At 37.3% G+C, this 19946-nt stretch overlaps 1 protein-coding gene across 1 annotated transcript in view; it reads left to right on the top strand.

Moving 5' to 3' along the window:
- Window positions 1–19946, top strand: part of kl-2 (dynein heavy chain 2, axonemal kl-2) — a 1497432-nt gene that overhangs the window by 65661 nt on the left and 1411825 nt on the right. Inside the window, exons 4-5 of the mRNA XM_090414156.1 lie at window positions 1343–1484; window positions 14524–14741. Of these exons, the coding sequence (XP_090270282.1) occupies window positions 1343–1484; window positions 14524–14741 (360 nt within the window). The remainder of the gene's footprint in view (window positions 1–1342; window positions 1485–14523; window positions 14742–19946) is intronic.

Genomic DNA, 19946 nt, shown 5'->3' with positions numbered 1-19946 from the left:
ATCTTGGCTGAAAAAGGATACCAAGTTATTTGGAAGCTGTTGATGCTGCAGAAGTGATATGATTATGTCAGAAAAAAGTTTGGAGTAAGAATCAGTCCGAAATGAGAGATTTGGTCTTGACTGTTGAGCTCCGCATTATAAGTGGAGAAGATCTGAGGTCTTTTTTATGAGAAAACAAACAACACTGCATTTTGGAAACATTGAAGTTGACTAGGTTGCTTTTATCCAAATCAAGGATATTGTGAAGATCAGTATTCAAGGCACTTATTATAGATGCTCTTGAAGCACGAGATGTGTGAGAACTGCAAGGCTTGTCATATGAGTAAGACAAGTGGAGTGTACTATCATCAGCAAAGCTATGAATGGTTTGCAGTGAATGAAAACAGGTAATTTATATATCAGGAAGAGGGTTGGAAAAATTACAAAGCCCTGAGGGACACTGGCATTGATAGGAAGGTCTGAGGAGAGAACACCATCCAACATTACATGTAAGGATCAATCTGAGAGAAAACTAGTGCCTTTACACAATGATGAAGGCAGTCCAAATGATGATAACTTGCTGTGAAAGCTGCCGATTATGTCAAGAGCAACAGCGCAAGTTTCTAAAAAAAACCTTTCCATGGAATGATTGTGAGTGATATAAGCTGGGAAATCTCCTGTAGATTTGGAATGGTGAAATCCATACACATACAATTCACTGATTAGATAGCTGTTCTCAAGTCATTGAAGAAGTTGGCTGTTGATAACCTTCTCCATTACTTTAGAAAAAATGGATGTAAGAGCAATAGGTCAATAGCTTCATGGTAAACATTTATCTCCTTCTTTTGGGAACTTGTTGTATATGAGCTTTCTTCCAATTGAACGGGGGATGCCAGCTGAGTAGAATTTAGCAAATAGATGATAGAAAACAGGTGTTAGTAACACATCTCTCTTGAGCACAATGTGTGGAATTCCATCATTATAGAAGCAACTTTAAGACTTGTCAACTCGTCAGCTGAATGAATTGCATTTAAATGTATTTATACAAAATGTCTAAAATCTAAGGATGAACACTATTTCTGAAGATTATAACCACAAATTTCAATGAAGTAGAACAAGGGGTAAGGAGTGAGGAAAAGGAGCCATCCCTGGAAGTTGTGAAATGAAGTAGTGAGCAAGAGGGTCAAAAGTGGTTTCTTTGCATTTGGGTGGTCTGTGGAGTGTTCCCTATGAGGATAGATTGAGGGTGTGTGGATTGCCGAAGTTGATTGATACGAGAAAAAGAGAGAGGGGGATATGATATATAAAAATTTTAAGTTACTTTTAAGGGTTTTATAGGATTCATGCAGGAAAAATGTTTCAGCACTTGGTAATTTCTCAGCAAATGGAAGATGGATCATTTGGTTACTTCAGTACTACATATCTCATCCTTCCATTATTATCCGGTCAGAGTTATGTTGATGTGAGGTATAAGAACTGCAACTGCAAATATCAAGGAAAAACCAGTAAGTGAAAACCATTATTTTCATTGCATCTACTTGTAACTAGTGAAGGAAACATGGTGGAGCTTTGTCTTTGCAGGAATTTAATTTTGATTTTGGTTGTTTCATGAAATGTGAGGTGCGCTATAGGCATGATTATGTAGATAAACTATGGATATTTAAGGTGGATCTGGCTGCGGGAAATATGCCCATTAAAAATTAACTGTGAAAAATTAACTGTGAAAAGAGTACACTTCCAGTCTGCTACTGCCACGTCCCTTCACAAATCAACATGGATTTGTGAAGGGATGCTCTTGTTTTAGCAATATGCTAGCCTTTTATAATAAAGTTACAAGAGCATTAAATGAGGGAAAGGCATATACTGCCATTTTCCTAGACTTAGCAAAGGCATTTGACAGGGTGCCACATGATAAGCTGATATTCAAGATGCAGCACATGGGTCTGGATGTCAGATTGGTCAGCTGGATTCGGGATTGGCTGTCTGATAGGTATCAGCGCATTGTATATGGTGGAGCAATATCAAAGAGGCAGAAGGTTACAATTGGGGTTCCACAGGGCTCAGTACTGGGACCTATATTTTTTAACCTTTATATCGATGACATTGTCAGTGGATTGCAAGGGAATATTCAGTTGTTTGCGGATGATGCAAAGCTGGGAAGGGTTATTAGTAATAGTGCAGATGCGGCAGCCCTGCAAGAGGATTTGAATAAACTACATAGATGGGCAAATGAATGGGGATTGTCAGTTTAATGCAGCAAAATGTAAGGTCTTGAGGTTTGGGAAACATCGATGGGGCACTGCATACTCTATGGGAGGAGTTATACTGGAGGAAGTAGGGGAGACAAGAGATCTGGGATTGATGATTGATAGAAACCTGAAATTTAAGGAACATTGCAAAGGTAGTGAAGGTAACACAGAGGATTGCTGCAATAATGAGAAGGACACTGACCTGCAGAGATAAAAGGGTTATCATTCCATTGTATAAGACTCTGATCAGACCGCACTTAGACTATTGTACTCAGATCTGCTCCCCAGGATTTGAAGGGGATAAATTAACTGTGAAAAGGGTACAAAGGCAAATAACAAAGATGGTGTTCAGGACTGTACAATGTTAGTTATGACGATCGACTGAGGGAATGTGGATTGCAGAGTTTGGTGGATAGAAGAAGGAGAGGGTGATATGATTGAGACTTTTAAACTGTTGAGAGATGGTTACAGGGTTGATACTAGGGTGTTCTTTCGCTTGGTAGAACAGCGGGAAGGAGTCATGACAAGGGGCTATTCCTGGAAGTTACGAAAGGAAACTGTGAGCCAGAGGGTGAGGAATGGTTTCTTTGCATGGAGGGCGGTTGAACCATGGAATGCATTGCCCAATAGAGTGGTGAGAGTGAGAATGGCCAATGTGTTTAAGGAGTGGTATGATAGACTTTATGTTTCCTAGGAGGGACCTCCCTCGATGAGTCTTGATAGACTTGTGTTTCTTAGAAAGGACCTCCCATGATCAATCTTTGACTCCATAGAGGCCTGAATAATAATAATAATAATGATAATAATAATAATAATAATAAATTCAGATGAATCAACTTGTGGCAATTTGTATAACTGACAATTTCAAGTAGAAAGCAGGTACACATTCAAATTTTCGAATTGCGTACAGAGGGGGTCATGTGGTTGCACACTCAACAGGATTAAAGGCAACAGACTGTACTAAGTGTTTGAAGGAAGTTCTTTTCATTAAGGAATAAAGTTGAAAACCTGGATGTCTTGTAATGTCTCAAAGACATATATTATCTTGATGATTTCATGTGGGGAAGAATTATTGGAAAGCTTAAAGAAGGCTGCAGAATTAATGATATTACCAGAGAGTATAGAATCTCACATAACATTGTATCCAGGCTCTGCATAGCATTTCAAACTAGTCAAATGTGTTCCAGACATTTGTTAAGAGATCGCCCTTTCTCTACCATGGAGCATGAAGACAGTTGGTTATAACAGCAAAACATAATCGATTCACCATGGCAGGTCAGCCTACAAGTAGGCTCCATTCAAGCACAGATATGTAGATATCTTGACAAACTGTCTTCAGCATATAGGGCTACTTGTCACAGACATGTTGGCCTATATTCCCAAATCATGGTGTGAGGAGGCATTATGCTTAATGGACACATTGAGCTACAAATGCTGGGGAAAGCAACTACATCTGGTGAACGATGTTACAATGAAGTTCTTCAACATCATGTTCTGTGGTGCTGTAGGTGAAGAATTCATTTTTATGGATTACATAAAAATGAACAGGGCAGACACTTCTGAAAACTTTGGATACTATTTGAATCGAGTGGCCAGCATCCCTCCCCCCCCCCCCCACACACACCTAGATCATAACCCCATAGAACACATTTGGGATGCAATTGGGAGATGCATTGTTGTTCAAAATTCCCCTCCAGAAAACAAACAAGCCTTACCCTTGCTCTGAAGGAGAAGTGGGTCAGTTTGCCTGAAAAACTTCTGAATCATTTGGTGCTGAACTGTGCAGTTCAGGGTGGACATATACCATACTGAAATGTTTTTCTACATAGTTTTCTGTAAGTGCTATACATTGATTCCTTAACTACATTCTTAAGAAATTTGTAACTTTTTCTATAAACACATTGCAATTTAATTTGTACAAAATTTATAACACATTTTTTTGTGTAATGTAATTTTATTATTATTATTATTATTATGGGTATCTTCATGGAGTCAGTAGACTCATCACGGGAGACCCAAACTATCAAAACAATATCTATCATATCTCTTCTTGAATTCATTTACAAAAGAAGAACTCACAACTGAGTCAGGCAATGCATTCCAGTCATTCACCACCCTCCAGGCAAAAAACCTCATTCCCACATCCTTGTTAACTGCACTTTTCCTTAATTTCCAGGGATGACCTCTTGTTCTTCCATCACTATCACACAGCTGAAACATTTCCCCTGCATAAATCTTATAAAAACCTTTTAGTAATTTAAATGTTTCTATCATATCTCCTCTTCTCCGTCTATCAACCAACCTCTGCAATCCACAAGCTCTCAATCTATCAATGTAGGGAGCATTTTTTACATCACTCACCAACTTAGTCACTCTCCTCTGAACCCTCTCCACAACTTCCTCATTTCCAAGGAATCCAGGTGACCAGACTTGAGCGCAGTAATCAAAATGTGGAAGTATCGATGCCTTATAAGGGCATAATCTCTTTATCTCTGGATGTTAGTGTGTTCTTCAATAACCAAGTAATCCTATGTGCAGTCTTGGACACCTTAGCAATGTGTCCTCTGAACTTACTTTTCTTTAGCTTTACTCTTTGCAGTTAACATTGAATTTTTGTATCTCTTACTATCAGACTTCGGTTGCCGACAAATTTGTATAGATTATAGACTGCGCCAGCCGGGAACTAAATTCTGATGCACTATCTAAAATACTTAAAGAAAATTGTAGGGATCAAGATATATGCAGTCGTGGTCCCTATTCTCATATCACTATTGGTTTCCCCTTTAAAGGTACAAAATTTTCCAGATGGTAATTTAAATCCGCAGAAGATATGACAAACTCAATTGATTATGTAAAAGGAAACACATTTATTATTTCACAAAGACAAGTATACATGTTATTTAAATTCTTAACCTTAAAAGAGTCTGGGTTCCCCTTATTTAATTAAACACATTTAAACTTCTGCACTATGATCTCTTACTGGGCATAAATTCCTCACTTCTTTACATATATCTATCCTCAGACTCTCACAATTAAGTTACCTGATAATATTATACATGAAACATTACATATAAACACTAGCCAATTCAATAAATCTGACATGTAACTCTCTAGGACAATAGTACTTATTTCTACTTAATTCTCTCCCCCAAAATATCTGTTAACACTTAATCACTTTCTGATCACATGACATTACTTTTCTTAAATCACTTAAACAGTTCGGAACTCGGCCTCCTGTTCGGCTGGAGCCTAATATGTTTTCTTCTTAGCAGTAGACAAAAGTGTCCAAAATGCAGACTGTTCCTATGGCACAACACGTAAATAGTGTGTTTCTCTAACCTCTGTTTCTTTACTCCACGGATACTTTAATCCTATGTTAAAATAAGAAAATCTTCGCTTACCGTTCTTGCTTTGACTAAGTATTCTGATCTGTTCACTGTACCTCCTCTGATGGCGGGCTTTGTTCCTTTGTTCTACACGAACCAAAAGCACTCATACACGGACTTGTACGCTGACGTAGATTTCATCAGCGGCTCTTTCTCCTTATGTGTTGAACACATTGTAGTTGCAGCTTTGCCCCCATGTAACATGCATAGCAAGGGGAGATTCTTGCTACACGTGGCGGCAAGCTCTACATAGCTCTCCCACGGGGGAACTAGGTGCCAACGAACCTCGGAGACGAGACACAAGCGATAAGAGGTAAGAAATTTGGATGCCATGGCTACAAACTGTCTTTACATGCCTTAAACTTGTACTTAACGTATACATATTTATTTGTTAATATTACATAACTTTCTACTTTAATTCATTCACAATTACTATCTTAATAAACTTATGGGCTATCTTAACAATGTTTGGAATTTACACATCTGGATATTTACATTTTCTTAGGACATCATACAGTACACTTCCCATCAGGAGGCATAAACATGTCCTTATCCCTTCCTTCTGAGGTAACGTTAATGTTGGTGGGAAAAAGGATGACTCATCACTTTTCCCGACATAACAAAGTAAAAATGTAGTTCATCCTTAGTTTTTGGACACCAATGTAGTTAAGCATGTAGATTTGCTGTGCTAAGAGCATGAATGTGAGAAACCACAGAAATTAGACCTGTTCAGGTGGGAACATGAGAAGTTGATTCCAAAGATGGTGAAAAGATGTGATATCCTTCATTTGGTTAGCATATTTTCTCTCCAACCAACAGGCTCTGGGGTGGGATCTCTGCATGAGCATTGATAATTTGTGAATGTTTTTGATGATAGACAAATTTTGTCATCTCTGGTGTGAATTCGCTAGTTTGTTTGTGGGAAGACTGAATCCTGAAGTGGCTTGAAAAAGTTCCATATTTAGTCTATAGATCACAGTTTCCAGAATATCTAATCTCAGTCATAGTACTAATTCAAATGTACCATAGGTGGAGCATTTTATGAGTGGAGCTCAATTATTATTATTATTATTATTATTATTATTATTTGACACCTCTAGGGAGTCCAAGACTCACCAAGGGAGGACACACTACAACTCTCCGTCTCCACTCAACCTCATCGTCTACATCAATGCCATCTACTGCTCACCACCACCACTAGTATTTCCACAGCCAATCACAAACATCCATGCACATGGCAGGATTCGAACCCGCAGCCTTTTGGCTGGAGAGCAGATATGCTAACCACTTGGCCAACCAAGCTGGTCAGAAAGGTGATACATTAGGAAGGGGGGGGGGCAAGTGATGACCCAGCAAATGTTGGTATGGATACACCTTATGTAGGTAATAATAATAATTATAAAGGAGAAATGAATTTAATCTCTTAAGTTGCTGAATAGAATGGGAAAGTCATTAAAGGATCAAAATAACTTTGCACAAGAGTTAAGAATACTGAGATCTAAAAACAGAATTATGATGGCTATGTTCTATTTCCAGTGCAAACTATATTTCCTTTCTGGATCTCCATATTCTTCATCAGTCGGATGGACGGCTTCAATTTTCTGTTGGATAATATATTTATTCACTTACGACCATCATTAAAATTTCTCATCAATCGAGCTGCCTTCCTTTACTCTACTGAGGCATTTCACTTTCCTCTCTTCAAATGAATCATTTATCTTCCAATTCATTAACAACAATATTACCATGCTATATGGTAAAGGAATCCAAATCCCATCTACAAAAATGATTAGGTTATTTGCATTCAATTGGCTTTTCAACTGGGCAGCAAAATTACCTTTCTTTACAAAGAACAAACATTCCCTATTGGCTTACTTTGCTATTTTTCAGATTTCTTGCACCTGTAGATGGCAGCTGTTTCCTGTGAGGAACATCAAAACTATATTTCCATGAGTTGGAACAATTTAGATTTGCAGAATTTGCCATCTACTCCAAAAACAGGACTTTTTTTGGAAGAAGACCGAAATCATACATAAGAGCCATTTTCTTGCGGAATATTTCTACAAGGAAATCTGTAAAACCTGCTACAATTGCCCTAATATAAAATCCCAAGAAATTATATACTTGATTTAATCCTTTATCCAAGTGTAAGCAAACAAGTTTGACCCTGAACTATTTTCAGGACTGGAGCAACTTGTATGAGGAAACTAATGACTTCACTCCACTTGCCGTAGTATCCCATAATGCAAAGCACATCACATTGCAGATATGTATAATGCTATGCATTGTGCATTACTACCCAGACCAGTTTCGACCTTTATTGAGGCGAAAAAGTAAAGGGTTTTCACATCATAGGCCTAGAGTAGTTAGAATAGGGGTGCAAGAGAGCCCGATAGTATTAGGAGAAAGACAGATAGATGGCATGAGAGAGGGAGAGAAAAGGCCTCAGCTCTTCTATATCGTCATATAGCCAAATGCTATCAGTTTTCCTTTTTCACAAATCTCATGTAGATGAACAACCAAAAGACCAATTGAAATTAAAGCACAAAAAATGACTAATTCCCAGGTGGTTTGCCCCATCTGGGTTAACTGCCTTGAGCTGGCTTTCTCTGCCTGGGATTGCTTTCCGGTCAACCCTGCAATTCACTATAAGACCACATTGAATTAAGGGAATAGAACTATTTAAAAAACCTCTCATAGCAAGAATAGACAGAATTTTATCTCACCCTGGTGAATATTGTATAATGTGGGTGGTCTACACCATCTAGTGATAAATTTAATATCTCCTAGAATACTTTTTTCTAAATACAAAAATCATCTGACTGAAAAATAACATTTTCAGAGTACAATATTAATTATAAAGCATTTGGATGTCATATTGCTGGTTTTAGTCAACTTAGTCACTCTCCTCTGAACCCTCTCCACAACTTCCTCATTTCCAAGGAATCCAGGTGACCAGACTTGAGCACAGTAATCCAAATGTGGAAGTATCATGAAAGACCAGACTTGAGCACAGTAATCCAAATGTGGAAGTATCAACACCTTATAAAGGGAAATAATAACATCTTTATCTCTGGATGTTAGTGTGTTCTTCAATAACCAAGTAATCCGATGTGCATTCTTGGATACCGTCCGCGCCGTTAGCCTAGTGGCTGTGCGCTTCGCAACCATATGCCTGGGGAAGGAGTGTCCTTGGTTCGATTCCCGCCGACGACGTGAGGAGCTTAAGGATCTTCCTCAGCCATAGCCAAGTTAGCCGGTCTTGGACGTAGACAGTAGGGTTTTCCCCAGTTTATCTGGGGTTTATCATCCCGCAAGCAGGCAAACTGGCCTTGAGAATTCAACACTACAGGCCATAGGATACACCGGGGCATAAGGCTGACCACCTTATCCTGTGAACGGTTTGAGGTCCGACGATTAACTAACCCTCGACACCGCAAGGTAAAAGAGGGTAAAAGGAAGATGATGATGATGATGATGATGATGATGTTTCTTTCTAACCTTCTATAAATGGTATTTTAATTCATTAATTATAAAAATCAAAATTCTCTTCCCATTGGTGGGTGTTGTAAAAAAATAACCTGTTCTGTTGTAAGTAATGAAATGCCCAACACATTACATAATCTGTTCTAAATATGCAGGGCAAGAGGGCAGATGTAGAATTCATGTTCTGCTGTTTCCAATCGATAACAAATGTCAGAGATTGGATCTCCGATGTTAAAGTACCTCCATTTGATGGAATTGACTGGAAGGTTGCCATATGCAATTCTCCAAGCAAGATCCCTCCTGTCAGGGTATCCTTGTAACTTCATCAAGTTATGAAACAAAATATTGTTGTCTGTTCCTAACTGTGGAACTACGTGGTTAAAGAAATTAAAGATTTCTTTTACCAATTTTTACTTTTTTTTAATGGACAGAATGTCAATTCCAGAGTGTTTAACTTAGAGTTAAACACAGAGTGTTGTAGTATTCAGGAACGACCTCAGCTTTTGGACCTGTATAATCATTAACTCCAAACAGGGGAAGATGAAACCCCCAAGTAGTACCAGAGAAGGTCTGCACATGCAATCAGTCTGCAATATTTTATGTATTTTAGAAGCTGTATTGCTTAAATAGCAGAATTTAAGACTAGAAGTCCGAATCATACATGCTTCTTTGATAGTTGAAGAAATTCCTGTCATGAAGATCCAGCCAATACCTTCTTGGTATCTGCTGGACCAAAAATATTCCATAGGTTTACTATATAATTGCTTTTCTTCAGCTTCTGTGATGTCTGTAATATTTATTATGTACAACTGAGCAGGAAAGATTATGGTTTTGAGTACTATAGCTTTAGAAGAAAAGGGGAGTCTCCCTATTTTCCAGTCTTCTAACATTTCAACGTTCTTGTATATAAGTTCTTGGACTGGTAATATTGGGTAAGTGGAGAAGGGAATTCCAAGTATAATGAGGGGTTCTCAATTATACTTGGAATTCTCTCTCTTAGTGGTTAGTCCAAAAGGAATGCCTCCAAGATCCCACTTTCCATAAATTTTTAATTTTGTCTTGTCTGCATTAATAATTAATCCACTGCTTTTTGCTGAATTTTTCCAAAATACCAAAAAATATACATGGAATCATTATCCTTCAAAGTTCTGACTACATCATCGGCATATGCTAATACCTTATTTTCCTTTATAGTTGAAGGCACTGTTATTCCTTGCACAGCATGTGTATTGTTGATTTCCTGTAAGAAAGGTTCAAGAACTAATGTAAAGAGCAGTGGACTGAGAGGGCAACCTTGCTTGACTCCTTTTCGAGTTTGCCTCGTTGACTCCTTTTTCCGGGTCTGACAGGAACCCATTAACTAGGAGGTGGCTGGTTGAATTGGCATAGGCTCGTTTGATAACGAATAGCAGTTTTTTACCTACATCAATTTGCTGGAAGATGTAGAAGAGAAAGGGATGCTGGACATTATCAAAAGCAATCAATGGCAGTGCTATCGACTGCTTTTTTTCATGTTAACTAAGCAGCTTAGATCATGTAGCAGAAATAGATTAAATTCTACTGCTCGACCTGGTACTCCACACACCCGTGTGCTTTTAATTATGTATCTCATTCCTACTTTGAGCCTGTTATTGATAATGTGGAAAAATATCTTGTGGTCAGTATTAGATAGAGAAATAGGTCTCTAGCTGCTGATTAAGATGTGATCTCTATTAGGTTTAGGAATGAGGACAGTATGGCTTGCTACAAATTCACTTGGTATTTGTCCTGATGAGAGAAAGGAATTAAATAGTGTAACTAGAATGGGAAGAATAAAATCCCAGGCCTTGCAGTAAAGTTCTATCCCTAAACCATCAGGTCCTGGTGATTTTCTTGTCTGGCATTCTTTATAGGTTGTGGTAACGTCAGCCAAGCCCATCTTGGCTGAAGTTACCACAACCTATAAAGCCAAGCCCATCTTGGATATGAACAGGAAAGCCATTAATGTTCCAAGAGTTATAATTTCCAACAGTACTATTGTCTTCAAACAGATTTTTTGTAGTGTTTTTGAAAGGAGGCAAGGATGTCTTGAGTGGTGGACATATCTTCTCCATTAATGCAGATTTTAGTGATAGTCCTTTTTTTGCAAAATTTTGTGAATTGTCTGTTGAAGAATGCAGCTGAAAGGCTATCTGCTAAGTGCTGCTGTATTCTTATCTTAAAATTTCTTTCTTCTACTTATTACTGCCTTTCCAGTGTTATCTCTATGTTAATGTTTCTAATGATGTTGCTGCATTCTATACCATTGCGTTGGTTTGTTACGAACCAGCTTCTCTCTTTATACAGGTCTTTCAACTTTTTCCTTTTGAGGAAAGCCTGTTCCTTTCCCCATTCCATCATATTCTGCTTTAAATTTTATCTACTTGCTACTTTTAATTTAATCGCATATCCCAATTCCAGGTAACATTATTCCAATTTGAACAGAGGGTCTGGAATTTAGTCGAAAAGATTAACAGAAAATTTTATGGAAGTCTCCATGGTCCAGAAGAGATCTCTACTTTTTCCATGGAGTAGAACTTAAGTAGAACTGGATTATGATCTGACATGTTGATGTCAAGATGTTTTATCTGAATTATCCTATTTATAAGGGAAGAAAAGAGATAAATTCGATCAATACCTTGATTCATGTACGTGAATGCCTAGAGATTAGGAGTGCAAAACCTTCATATGTCTACTAGTTGAGCATTGCTGACACATGTTTTTAACTGCACATATCCCACTTTTCCACTCCTGGGGTTGCCTCCTATTTTGTCTAATGAGGGGGGGGGGTTCAATACAGTTCCAGTCTCCAGCTGCTATAATGTAGTGGGTATCATATAAATATATCTCCAATTTCTGAAAGAATTTTCATGTAACTCTTCTATCGGATGGAGCATAAACATTTATAAACCTCATTACACATCCACAGTATTTCCAGTCAGTTGTCAAGATTCTTCCTTCTATACCCCTTTGGATATTACAGAATGACCCAAGGAGGAGGGGGAAAGAATAAGAACTCCTACTCCAGCCCTGTTAAATCTTCCAAAGCTCCAATAAATAAGAAGTGGATATCTCTATCTTTTAAACTTTTTATATCATTATATCTGCAGAAGTATGTTTCTTGGAGAAACAAAAACCTGATATTATGGCATAGAATAAGTTTCCATACAGTTGCTTGTTTAATTTGCCTATGGAATTCTCTTATATTTAATGAGGCAATACAGAAAGGAGATGCTATGATTAATGAAGTGTCACTGGTAAGTCTTTAACTTCTAAATTTTGGATGAACCCGATGAGGTCTTTAATCTGTGAAGGAGCAATTGTGTAACCTGCTTCTTTTAAATGTTTTCCAATTTTTTACAGTTGCTTTCCATTATTTCAATTTCATGCCTATCGCTCTTGATTTGGAAGCTGGTTATTTTATTTATTTTTTCATGTAAGTGATAACTGTACTGAGAAAACTTTGAATCAGTAAACTTTATTATATTTTCTTTAATTGTATCTCTTGCTTTCTCTTTATATAGCATGAGTTGGTTCTTCATAATCCATAAACTCTTCTGAGTCTAAAGCGTTTTCATTTGATCCACAGCCTTCTCCATCATTACATTTTTTATTACTTCTTTTTCTTTTGGATTTAGTCCCTTTGAGGTCTCATCAGTGGAAGCCAGATCAAGAGATGATACTAAGTTTGAAGTAATGCGGAAGTCATGTTTTCATATACAATTAGCCAAAAGGTGTCACACCTTAATTATTAAAATACTCTGGATTAGAGAAAGTTGTTGGAAGTTATTCAGCTTGGTTATACAGTCATACCCCGACTTACGCTACCCCAACTTACGCAAATCTGGAGTTATGCAGTTTCTTATATGTACGTATTCCCATCCCACTTCACGCCTCACCACTAGTCGTATCTTTCCGGTGATGGCTGCATTCGCCAGTGTCGCACATGCTGTGAACAAGCACTGACGTGTTTTGCATGGTCTCCATTCATACACGATTTTTATAGTCTACAAATCTTGCAATTGTTTAATGGTATGTTCTTGATAAAAATTTTATCACATAAAAAATAATAATGTCATCCAAAAGAAGCAAGTACGATTCTTCTACAGCTAGCAAGAAAAGAAAAACATCGACTTTGGAAGCAAAACTCAACATCATTAAGGATTTTGAAGGCGGAATGAAAATTTGTGAGCTAGCAAAGAAGTTTGATCTACAGGAATCCACACTAAGAACAATCATAAAAGAAAGGTTTATGAAATGCTATGAAAAAATTTTGTGTGACAAGAAAAAGACATTATGCCATCAGACGAATCTATTAGATTTTATGAAACCATCGACATCAAAATAACTTTCTTTTTTTTTATGTACAAAAAAACTACAATTATGATTATATCTAAAAAAAAATAGGTGTTTTTGTAAACCTTTGTCCCAATTGTATGTTCGTATATATAAATTACATGCAAAATTATACCCCGAGTTATGCGAATTTGACTTATGCGCTTTTTGTTGGTCCCACCTACTGCATAACTTCGGGATATGACTGTTACAAATTAAAGATACCAAGAAATTATATACTTGGTTTAATCCTTTATCCAAGTGTAATTGCATCTGAACTATTTTCAGGACAGTATACCCCAGTGGAAAAACTTCCAACAATATAAAATCCCATCTAAATGGATTGGTTAGTTTTTGTTGTATACCTTTTACTGAACTTATCATGCTTACAACTCATAATTCTACATCTGCACTGTTAATCCTTCTGTTGTGACTTGGGCTACTGTTCTGTCTTTTAAATGCCATGATATGATAGGAGTGAACTGAAAAGAAGAACCATAATTGAAATGAATCAATGCATAGGTTGTGTAGACCACAGTAGATGGTGTGGACTCAAGGGCATATATGAATGATGATCTTCACTTGAATGGATTTGCAGAATGATAATAATGATTATCAGAATCAACAGGACTGGGAGGAAAAACAAGTGAGTATGAGTGAAAATTGCTAAATTTTGTTTATTAATGATTATTTTTGGCATGGAATCTGCACCTGTAATAATTGTTCTAGTTGGCAGATGGATAGCTTCTCCAGTTTCCAATCTACTGTCAGTTTGAAGTCCATTGCAAGTTAGATTTTTGTGTCTTAAGTGTTTTGGCAATGAAAACCACTAGGCAGTTTTACAATTTGGTGTGAGGCCACTACAATGCTTATTGCAGTCTGAAGTGGCTATGTTTAATCTGGATCAGGTACCTAGATTATCTAACCTATAATCCACTCAATCACTAAACTAATTTGCTACAAACTTAAAACCTTTCATTAGTGAGATTCTTATAGAAAAATGAACAAACATAAACATTCAATAATATATCATTATTATTTATGCCTTTTTTGTTAATTATGTTTTCCAGGTCTTTTGGAAACACTTCTTTCTTTACGTGCTAAGCTAGAAGGTGTTCAGCAATCTTTAGATGTATATTTAGAAACAAAGAGACAGCTCTTTCCTCGGTTTTATTTTTTATCGAATGATGATTTACTCTCTATTCTTGGACAAATGAATAATCCTCATGCTATTCAACCTCATCTAAAGAAGTGTTTTGATAATATTAAGAAACTTAAAATAGGCAAGGTAGATATGCAAATTTAAATTTTGTTTCAGTTCAAAAGCTTATTACTATTTTTTTTAAATATATTTTATTTCTTAAGATAATTAGAATGTTTAAGAAGAAAAAAAAAGAAAATACATATCTATTCCTTAATTAGATGGAGCCCAGTTTATTATTATTTTCATTATTATTATTTTCATTATTATTATTATTATTATTATTATAATTCAGGCCTCCATGGAGTCAAAAGACTCTACGTGGGAGATCCTTCCTAAGAACATAAAGTCTGTCAAGACTCATCGAGGGGAGGTTCCCCCTAAGAAACACAAAGTCTATCATACCACTCCTTAAACTCATTGACCGTTCTCGCCCTCACCACTCTATCAGGCAATGCATTCCATGGCTCAACCACCCTCCATTCAAAGAAACCACTCCTCACCCTCTTGCTCACAGTTTCCTTTTGTAACTTCCAGGGATGGCCTCTTGTCATCACTCCTTCCTGCTGTTCAACCAAGTGAAAGAACTCCCCAGTGTCAACCCTGTAACCACCTCTCAACAGTTTAAAAGTCTCAATCATATCACCTCTCCTTCTTCTATCTGTGAAACTCTGCAGTCCACATTCCCTCAGCCGATTCTCATAACTATCCTTGTACCGTCCTGAGACCATCTTTGTCATCCGTCTTTGTATATTTTCCACAGTTAATTTATCCCCTTCAAATCCTGGGGACCAAATCTGAGAACAATTATCCAAGTGTGGTCTGATCAGAGACTTATACAACGGAATGATAACCCTCTTATCTCTGTAGGTCAGTGTCCTTCTCATAATTGCAGCAATCATCTGTGTTACCTACACCACCTTTGCAATATGGCCCCTAAATTTCAGGTTTCTATCAATCATCAACCCCAGATCTCTTGTCTCCCCCCCCCCTTCTTCCTCCAGTATAACCAGTATAACTCCTCCCATAGAGTATGCAGTGTCCCATCGATGTTTCCCAAAACCTCAAGACCTTGCATTTTGCTGCATTAAACTGACAATCGCCATTCATTTGCCCATCTATCTAGCTTATTCAAATCCTCTTGCAGGGCTACCACATCTGCCCTGTTACTAATAATCCTTCCCAGCTTCGCATCATCTGCAAACAACTGAATATCCACTTGCAATCCACTGGCAATATCATTGATATAATGGTTAAACAATATAGGTCTTAATACTGAGCCCTATTGGACCCCCACTTGTAACCCTCTACCTCCTTGAAACTGCTCCACCATACACAACTCTCTGATACCTATCAGACAGCCAATCCTGAATCCAGTTGACCAATCTGACATTCAGATCCATGTGTTGCAACTTAAATATCAGCTTATCATGTGGCTCCCTGTCAAATGCCTTTGCTAAGTCTAAGAAAATTGCAGTATATGCCTTTCCCCCATCTAATGTTCTTGTAACTTTATTATAAAAGGCTAGCATATTGCTAAAACAAGAGCGCACTTTCACAAATCTATGTTGACTCTCACAGATAACATTACCCTCATCTGCCCAGTGCTGTATACGGTCCCTCACTGCTTTCTCCAAGATCTTAACAACTACTGATGACACACAGACTGGTCTATAATTAGACACTTCCAGTCTGTTACCACCCTTATGCAATGGCACTATCTTTCCCTCCTTCCACTCCCTGGGCACCCTTGCCGAAGATAGACTTTCATTGAAAAGCCAGGTTAAAGGCACTGTCAGTTCCCTAGCTCATTCTCTCAAAACGCGTGGTGAAATACCATCCAGTCCCACAGCTTTATTGACATCCAGAGTTCTCAGTATCTGAAACACACTCTCCTCCTGCACCTCTAAACCTTGAACCTGCCCTATCCCTCTAGCATTAAAACTGACTCCTCCAAGATGAAATACTCCAATAAAGTGGTCATTGAACAATTCCACTGTGTCCCCTGCATCAGTCACTCTATTCCCATTTTTATCCCACAATATCATTCTTCCACAGTCATTTCTCCTCCTACTGGCCACATAGCTAAAAAATTCCCTAGGATTTTCTTTGGATCTTAGTTTAGATTAGTTTAGTTTGGATAAAACTTTTAGCACGTATACATTCCAGCAATATATTCTGTTTTGAAGAATCATAGAGACTGAAAAAATGTTAACTACAGAGTGTAATGCAGTGGTTCTCAACTCTGTGCCTGTAGGTGTATTTGCATATACCCACTGTCAATTATTAAATAAGGAAAAATAAAATTAAAACTGAAAAATATATCTTCTTCTAGTAATAATATTTATTGAAATCATAAAAAATGTTAAAATTTATGTTATATTATGAACATTTTGTAATTCCTTTGAGTGCAAGTGTTATCAGTGCCAATTTTGTGTGTATGTTTTATGCATTTAGTCTATTGGAAACCATGCACTTGAGGAATGTGTCAACACTTCCAGTGTTGTTAGCATGCTTTGATCATACATTGTTTTCTCATGTTTAAAAATTTTGCCCCAAAATGGGTAATCCAAATAAATTTTGCCCCAAAATGGGTAATCCAAATAAAAAACAATGAACCTATAAGTTAAAGATACCAAGCAATTTTAAACCTGTTTTACTCCATTTCCCAAGTAAGCAAACAGACTAAAAGTCAAGTTTGCACCTGCAATTGATGCAAGTCTAACTGATCCCACAGGTAGTGCAGGACCAGGGCAACTCGTGGCAAAGGTGGAACAAGCTCCGATCACTAATCTTAATATTTACCCTTAATGCCAAAACACATCTCCAAGAAGGGGATGTATGATGTTTTGTATTAAAGGCAAGGGGCCACAACCCAGACCGGTTTCGACCTTTATTGAGGCCTCGTCAGTGGGAGCTAGACTAGAATTAGAAATACCAAGATTTAGTAATACAGAGCTTGTAAGTATTTCGCCAAAACAAGTTACCATAAGGTGTTTTAACCTTATTAAATAAAAATCTCTGGAGGAGATATAAATGTAGAAAGTATTTTTACCTTGGGTACAAATATGTTAAAGATACCAAGCAATTTTAAACCTGGTTTTACTCCATTTCCCAAGTAAGCAAACAGACTAAAAGTCAAGTTTGCGCCTGCAATTGATGCAAGTCTAACTGATCCCACAGGTAGTGCAGGACCAGGGCAACTCGTGGCAAAGGTGGAACAAGCTCCGATCACTAATCTTAATATTTACCCTTAATGCCAAAACACATCTCCAAGAAGGGGATGTATGATGTTTTGTATTAAAGGCAAGGGGCCACAACCCAGACCGGTTTCGACCTTTATTGAGGTCTCGTCAGTGTGAGCTAGGCGAAATACTTACAAGCTCTGTATTACTAAATCTTGGTATTTCTAATTCTAGCCTAGCTCCCACTGACGAGACCTCAATAAAGGTCGAAACCGGTCTGGGTTGTGGCTCCTTGCGTTTAATACAAAACATCATACATCCCCTTCTTGGAGATGTGTTTTGGCATTAAGGGTAAATATTAAGATTAGTGATCGGAGCTTGTTCCACCTTTGCCACGAGTTGCCCTGGTCCTGCACTACCTGTGGGATCAGTTAGACTTGCATCAATTGCAGGCGCAAACTTGACTTTTAGTCTGTTTGCTTACTTGGGAAATGGAGTAAAACCAGGTTTAAAATTGCTTGGTATCTTTAACATATTTATACCCAAGGTAAAAATACTTTCTACATTTATATCTCCTCCAGAGATTTTTATTTAATAAAGTTAAAACATCTTATGGTAACTTGTTTTGGCGAAATACTTACAAGCTCTGTATTACTAAATCTTGGTATTTCTAATTCTAGCCTAGCTCCCACTGACGAGACCTCAATAAAGGTCGAAACCGGTCTGGGTTGTGGCCCCTTGCCTTTAATACAAAACATCATACATCCCCTTCTTGGAGATGTGTTTTGGCATTAAGGGTAAATATTAAGATTAGTGATCGGAGCTTGTTCCACCTTTGCCATGAGTTGCCCTGGTCCTGCACTACCTGTGGGATCAGTTAGACTTGCATCAATTGCAGGCGCAAACTTGACTTTTAGTCTGTTTGCTTACTTGGGAAATGGAGTAAAACCAGGTTTAAAATTGCTTGGTATCTTTAACATATTTATACCCAAGGTAAAAATACTTTCTACAAATGAACCTATAAATTCAACAGCAACTGGGAAGACTTTTATCCAGAGTAAAGAGAAATGTTTTTGCTTATTGTGCAATTGTTTAATTTAATTATATAATAAATGTTACATGTGTATTTATCCTACTTTCATAGTTAATTAATTTGCTAATTGTTATCATTTGATATGATAAGCAAGTATAAATTTTCATAGAAAAAAATATTGGTGCCAGCCACTCTCTTCCCAATCTCAAATGCTTCCGCGACCAAAACCAGGTTGAGAACCTCGTTTTTGGTGTTATGGATGGGCAAAAAAAGTAATATCATAAAGGGAGGAATTATTATTATTATTATCCCCAGACCTAATGGAATCAAAGCCTCATCATAGGCATAAGAACAAGAGGCAACTACAGGAAAATGTATATCTGCTCTTCACTCCCTTGTTATCTCCACTGTTATGCATTTTCCTATAATTTCCTCTTGTTCTTACCTCCCACAATCAATGAGTCTTTGATACCACTGGGTGTGGGGATAATAATAATAATTCTCCCTTTATGATATAGCTTCTTTCTTGCCTGTCTATTACACTCTGTAGTTAACATTTTTTCAGCCTCTTCCAATATTGAATGTTCCATTACATCAGGGGTACTCAACCTGGTTGTGGTCATGGGTGCATTTGAGATTGGGAAGAGCGTGGCTGGCACAAATATTTTTTCTATGAAAATTTATACTTGCTTATCATATCAAATGATAATGATTAACAAATTAATTTAACTATGAAAGTAGGATAAATGCACATATAACATTTATTATACAACTAAATTAAATCATCACACAGTAAGCAAAAATTTTTCTATTTACTCTGAATAAAACAACAGTCTTCTTCCCAATTGCTGTTGAATTTATAGGTTCATTGTTTTTCATTTGGATTACTCACTTTGGGACAGTATTTTTAAACATGAGAAAACAATGTATGGTAAAAGCTTGCCGACCACATTGGTGAAGTGATGACACATCTCTCAAGCACACAGTTGTCAGTAGGCTAAATACATAAAACATATGCAAATTGGCACTGATAACACTCGTATTCAAAGACAGAGGAATTACAAAAGGTTTGTA

Source organism: Typopeltis vanoorti, chromosome 24, assembly GCF_054136105.1.
Source record: "Typopeltis vanoorti isolate ZY-2024b chromosome 24, IOZ_Tvanoo_1.0, whole genome shotgun sequence".
Classification (NCBI taxonomy): Eukaryota; Metazoa; Arthropoda; class Arachnida; order Uropygi; family Thelyphonidae; genus Typopeltis; species Typopeltis vanoorti.
Note: the sequence above shows the minus strand (reverse complement) of the source record. Positions and strands in the feature narration are given on the sequence as shown.